The following is a 6,641-nucleotide window of genomic DNA, read 5'->3' on the forward strand; positions in this document are numbered from 1 at the left end:
ACATCCAACCCAACAGTACAGGATTGTCACCATTTGAAATATTATATGGAAGGCCATTCAGGACACCATTAATAAATACGAAGGGAGATGATACAGGATTAACTGAAACAATTGTTGACTAAAATGTCAAAAATGATAAAGAACAAGAGTGTTATGTCTACAGTATCTCCTCCAACAGATCCAGCACTAATAGATTCAGCACTAACAGGAGGGCCAATAAACCCAGGAGATTGGGTATTAATAAAAGTCTTGAGGCGAAAGAATTGGTCAGCACCACGCTGGGAAGGGCCCTATCAAGTACTACTGTCTACACCCACAGCTGTCCGCATAGCTGAAAGACAGACGTGGATCCATCTCACACACTGTAAAAGAGCACAAATACCACTGTCAGATAAGTAGAGCACCTAATGGCAGCATTACTAAGGCACTGAATGGATTAACCTCCCTATTTACAGAGCTAGCTGAAAATTCTGGTTTCGATGATCCTCTGACACGATGGTTTCAGGACATTTTTGGAAAATGGGCAGGTTCTATAAAAGCTATGATGTTATCTGTAGCCGTAATGATTGCCATTCTAATTACTTGTGGATGTTGTTGTATCCCCTGTTTGAGAGGACTGTTACAGAGACTCATTGACACCGCTGTGACCAAAACGACAATGCTGTATGAAGGGTCCCCACCACCGATGATTACCGAGGGGACTATGAGAGAACAGCACAAGAATATGTTTCATTTGATCTGACAGATGATGATCTATATGGTAACCTCTTTAATGAAGATGAGGATACAACGGTTTAAGGGATGATTGCTGTTTATGTGTTTATTCTATTATTATGATGGAACTACAGAAAATCTAACGAAGTTGTAGCTTTTTGAATTGGCTGACTAGAGCCACTTAGGAGAAAAATACGCACAGCATTTGTGAATACTGTACATATTAAAAGTGACCCCATCTTTTTATTCATTTACGTGCAAGGGATAACTTAGTTAGGTAGGGACAGGTCCATAGCCAAGTACGATGGGTTGACCAGCTTGGTGAGGACCCTTATGTTTTGTTTTGGGGGTAACATTGTAGTAAAAAGCTTTTGAACTTATGGTTATTTTTATAACTTCTGTGCCTTGAGAAATGGAGTACCTGTGTGTGGTTGCCGGGGCAGCGAAACCGTGAGAGAGTTTCCCTATCTATAAGGATAATGGTTAACTAGAATGTTTTGAACTGCCTGATAGGGTTTTCGCTCTCACACTCCACTAAATGTATGTTATAATTATGCTTAAAGTCAGCATAAACAGGAGGGATATGTGATGAGAATTCTGTACTTCATGTAGAGGAATGTGAATTGACGTTTACACAGCCCTATTGAGAGAGACTGTTAAATGTGAACTGTGACCTGTAACTTGTGACCTCTTTTATGACTTGTTTTATATTGTTTTATGACCTATGTAAGGTACTGAGTAACCACTGAAGGTAAACACTCTCTTCTCTGCAGGAGGGCATGAATGAGCAGCTGTTAGAGTGAAAACACACTCACAGAGACCGATATAAGCCAACCATTGCTCTTCTGATATTGAGTCTTCACTTTGTAACTGACCTGCGTGTTGCTCTGTGAATGCTCCTCTTGTACAAGATTACACCCTTGTTTGAACTTTGAGCTGACTCCGATCTCCTTACTCCAGTTCTAAATTAATGCAGAATTATTTTAACAGCAGCCTTTGTTTCCACTACATTTATATAATTAAATGTAATTGTATACAATAAAATAAGTGTATAATTTTCTGTCATGGAGTAAATCACTTCACTGCTAAAAGAAAAGAGAGCAGACTCACTGCCAGCTGCAGTGTCTTATTTTGATTTGCAGACTTTGTTCATTTTGTGTCTCAGTGATGTCATTATTATAACTTAAATGAATATGAACCACTGAAAATAAAAACGATTCATCAGAATCAGTTAAATGTAAATGTTAGTGCTTTTTATTTAGAAAACCCCCAAAAGGTTTAACTTCTACTTGTATTTGTTTACAGGACAGACCTGCCACATCCAAGAAGGCGGTGACGTCGACATATGGTCCAGCGATTCAAAGCAGCATCTACGTGTGTGCGTCTCTGTTAGAACAGGTGAGCTGAACAGTAAATGTGACATCATAGAGTCAGCTCAGAGGACAGTGTAGCAGGCTGTCGTGTTTTCTAATCAAACAGGGTTAACTCACCTTTTTATTATTTATCCATTACTTCATATGGACAGTTATGTTACCCACTTTTTAATGTACTGCAGCCCCGAGAGTAGCTTCATGTTGCAGCTTGTGTGTTAGAAGCGCAATCCTGTAGTGTTCAGAGGATGATGCACTGAGGGACTATACTTCGTGTCGTCAATAACATATTCATATTTATTTTATTTTATTTATTTCTAAGGTCGAGGTGTCTGCAGCCAGCCGATGGCAATGCCGCTCGTTTTAGATACAGAATAGCGCATTGATTTAGACCGGTAAACAGGCAGTTTCACTGGAACTACTTGAGGATTATTCACCCAGACCATGGTATAATATTAAATACTCTTGGGGTAATTTTCAATACATCTTGAGGTAATTATTTTGGTATTTTGGGGGATCATTTCAAAGAAGTTTTAAATGTTGCTTGGTGATTACTGCCAACTTACCATGAAATTCCTGTAAAACCTGTAAGACCTGTAAAATGAAGCATTACCAAAAGTTTCAGCAGCAGCAGCAGCAGCAGGGTGGGGACTGCCAGGCAGTACAGATGGCCAAAGCCCCGCACTGGGACACTGTGTACGACACACATGGGGCTGCATGCACACATACATTGATGGGTAGTGGTGTTCAAAATAAATAAGCTTTGTGCTTGGTGGCGCCGAAGAGGGTTAATCATTAGTGAGTGGATGGTAGATTTATTGGGTGGTGGTGATGTGCGGGATGTGACCAGGCAGTGGGCGGTCTGCTGCCAGGACTCCCCCCTCTGCCACTCTTCTCTCTGCCCCGGACATAGCAGACGCGACTCATGACTGCTCGGCTCTTTATGCATGTTGTAAGTTTTCTGCTCTTGTGCATTCTTGTGTACCGCTCCAAGTTTATATCGCTTCCGGGTTTATAGAAAGACTAGACTGGTTGTACCGCACTGCCTCATTATTACATTCCTCTTGGAGTAAAGGACATTTTTCATATGCTGAAGTGGGGCTGGTGCGTAAAGCATTGATTCCCGACTCAAACTGTCCCCCCCCCCCCCCTCTGTCTCTATACATCTATATATACATATATATACACACACACACATATATATATATATATATATATACATACATATATACATATATACTGTATATATATATATAAAACAGCTTGTTAGATAGGTTTGGTGTTGCCGTTACCTCTCTTTTCTAATTTGTGTTTGCCCTCATACCTACTGCATAACTGTTTCTCATCACATCAAGGCTCTTACTGGAACTGTGGGAGAAGTTCGCATGACAAGAGCCGCTCAAAGACAACTTTAGAGAGCAAGGTAATATAGAGCAGAAACAGATTCTTCCCAGAGTGAATTTCATTTTTTGCTTTCTATACACAATTATCAGAGAGAAATATTCATTTGAAATGTTAAGTCAGTGTGTTCATGAAGTTAATTATGTGAGTAAAGAAAGCTGCAGTGCTGTGTCCCAAGAATATGTGAATTTAGGCAAAGTAAATCTATTTATATAGCACAAGGAAACCTGAAGTGCTTTGCAGATTACACTCACAAAAGCACAAGAAAAACATATAGAATAAAATGAAAAAAGCAAATAGGCCACGGAGGAAAAACAATAAGGAAAAAATCCAAAGCACACACAGTAAGACAAAAACAGAATAGCAAATACATCGATTTACAATAAAGTTAACTCAAAGCAATGGTAAACATGAAAATGATTTACTTTGGGTAGCTTCTATTAACTTTTCTGAAAGTCTTTCAAGAATTCCATGCACCGTAACAAAATTATAAAGATAACTAAAACTGTATTCAAGCAATAAAATAATTCAAGCTATTCTGTCACTAATTAATAAATATTTAAATATTTACCTCACTTCAATGCTCTTCTAACTACTACCTGCGATAGCTAACTACATAATAAAGCCTGAATGCTGATTTACATGTCTTCTTTTTATCCCTTTGTTCGTAGAATGAAAATAAGATCTGGCTACTACATACATAGATTGAGACACAGGTGCTTCCTGTTATCTCTGTCTCTGCTGGCGGTCTGTCTACTCAAGCTGGTTTACATTAAAGTGACAGTGAGGGACAGCATCTACATTGAGCCCTATGGAATTACTGTCGACTTATCGAGGATTCACAGCCGCAGGTACGATGTTAACTGCACTGCCATCTACGAGCTCGACCCTGTGGAGATAGGCAAAGCTCTGGAGATAAAACGGAAAATCATTGTTGGCGTGGATGATGACAGCACTGTGAGTTTGACCTCAGACTGTCAAACGTTTATCAAAACCAGGGGTTACAATGATGTACCAGTGTCAGCAGCAGAGCAAAGCTTCCCGTTGGCTTATTCTCTGGTGGTCCATAAGAATGCACCCATGGTGGAGCGTATTCTTCATGCCATCTATGCACCTCATAATATCTATTGCATTCACTATGATCATAAGTCCTCTCCACAGTTTATAAAGGCAATGAAAAACCTGGCTCAGTGTACTCAAAATGTGTTCATTGCCTCAGAATTGGAGTCTGTGGAATATGCTCACATCAGCAGGCTTAATGCTGACCTCAATTGTCTCTCTGACCTGCTGAGGTCAGAGGTCAAGTGGAAATATGTCATTAACCTGTGTGGCCAGGACTTTCCTCTGAAGTCAAACTATGAACTGGTAATGGAGCTGAAACAGCTGAATGGTAGTAACATGCTGGAATCAAGCCGACCCAGTGAACTCAAGAAACAGCGCTTCAGTTTCCAGCATGAGCTGAAAAATGTCCCTTATGAGTACCGTCGTATTCCTGTCAAAAGCACAGTGGCCAAAGATGTTCCTCCTCACGGGATAGAGATGTTCATAGGCAGTGCATACTTTGTCCTGTCATGGGATTTTGTGAATCACATTAGCAGCAGTCAGGTGGCAAAGGACTTTCTGACCTGGTCTGCTGACACATACTCTCCAGACGAACACTTTTGGGCCACGCTTGTAAGGGTCCCTGGGGTGCCAGGACACATTCCCAGGTCAGAAGCGGATGTTACAGATCTGAGAAGTAAGACACGGCTTGTCAAATGGAACTATTTAGAGGGAAATCTTTACCCAGCCTGCACCGGCACACACATGCGGAGTGTTTGCATCTATGGAGCCGCCGAACTTCGCTGGCTTCTCAACTATGGCCACTGGTTTGCTAACAAATTTGACCCCAAAGTGGACCCGATCCTGATTAAGTGTTTGGAGGAGAAGCTCATGGAAAAACGCCAATATTTGCAAACATGATACTAATGGGAAAAGGAAATGTGACAAGGACAGGACAGAGTGGTTCCAGGGCATGTGCAAAATTACAGAATGCAAGTGTTATAAGATACATCTCCTAAATCACTGCACTTAAGTACAATTTTGAGATGCAGGCACTTGGGTATTTTCACTTTTATTAAACTCTCCTACCTCTTACATTGGAAAATAATAAAGTTGATAGTGTACAACATTGTGGGATGGCTTTGCAGAGGATTTCTTAAACAAACATAATAAGGTCATAAAATGTGCATTGCTATAGTTTAGACTTTTCCAAAACCTAACCTAGGCATCATCTGAACCACCTGCAATATTAAAACTCTGAATCAACTAGAATGGCAATCAGTAAAGCGCATACCTCCACCAAGGCACAACAGCCCACTTTTGTACTCACAAATAGATATCACCCACCTAAATTTGCCTCTTTTTTTTATCAAGTGGGAATTCACCCAAGTTTCCAGGAAATCAGTTCAGTAGTTTTTGTGTGACCCTGCTGACAAACCAACCAACCAACAATCAAACAAATGGACATGGGCCAAAACATCCCCTCCCTGGTGGAGGGAAAAATAATAATAAGAAAAAAACAGTTATTGCTGTTACACAGTAAAAATACAAGATGGTATCAATAAAAATAGACACAAGTGGAAACATAAACTGTGAAATGGATCATTCTTCAAAAATACCCATTTTACTTCCATTAAAAAGGTACACATTTTGAATATTTACTATGGATTACTGGATTTTTACTTCTAAGTGCTGTATCGTAGACAACTAGACATGTTTCAGTTTCTTGAAGATGTTTCACCTCTCATCCAAGAGGCTTCTTCAGTTCTAACTAGCTGGAGGAGAATTGAGGAGTTGGCCCTCCTGTGTTGTGCCATTTTTTATTGTTTTGTCTCCCCAGTGTACAAATCTGTGCAGTCCTGGCTGCATTGAACAGCATAAACTACATTAATCTGTTTATGCCTGGTTGTTCTGTCGTGAGGATTGACAAGTTTCTGCCTCAGTGTGTTGGTAGGTTTGTGTACATTGGGGAGACAAAACAACCTGATGTACGTTGTACTGCATGTTGTTTTTTATTGTGTTAAAATGTCATTTTTGTGCTGCAACTTCTTCCCTATCTCCGAGACAAATTTCTCCCTGGTGGAGACCAATAAAGTAACCTTAACCTTAACCTCT

The 6,641-nt window shown here is 40.2% G+C and overlaps 1 protein-coding gene across 2 annotated transcripts; it reads left to right on the forward strand.

Moving 5' to 3' along the window:
- Positions 1 to 726: 726 nt before the first annotated feature.
- Positions 727 to 6,116, forward strand: gcnt4a (glucosaminyl (N-acetyl) transferase 4a). 2 transcript variants are annotated; one of them, XM_073466434.1, is made up of 4 exons: positions 727 to 760; positions 2,020 to 2,112; positions 3,440 to 3,507; positions 4,157 to 6,116. In XM_073466434.1, the coding sequence occupies exon 4, from the start codon at positions 4,158 to 4,160 to the stop codon at positions 5,445 to 5,447; it is 1,290 nt and encodes a 429-aa protein (XP_073322535.1). In that variant the 5' UTR covers positions 727 to 760; positions 2,020 to 2,112; positions 3,440 to 3,507; position 4,157; the 3' UTR covers positions 5,448 to 6,116. The 2 variants fall into 2 exon arrangements, with proteins under 2 accessions (XP_073322535.1, XP_073322534.1); XM_073466433.1 differs by lacking the exons at positions 727 to 760; positions 2,020 to 2,112 and adding an exon at positions 3,002 to 3,036.
- The last annotated feature ends 525 nt before the right edge of the window (positions 6,117 to 6,641 follow it).

The sequence above is a fragment of the Pagrus major genome, chromosome 5 (assembly GCF_040436345.1).
Source record: "Pagrus major chromosome 5, Pma_NU_1.0".
NCBI lineage: Eukaryota > Metazoa > Chordata > Actinopteri > Spariformes > Sparidae > Pagrus > Pagrus major.

Coding starts and splice junctions, on each gene's coding strand:
- gcnt4a (XM_073466434.1), top strand. CDS start 4,158: ATGAAAATAAGATCTGGCTACTACATACATAGATTGAGACACAGGTGC.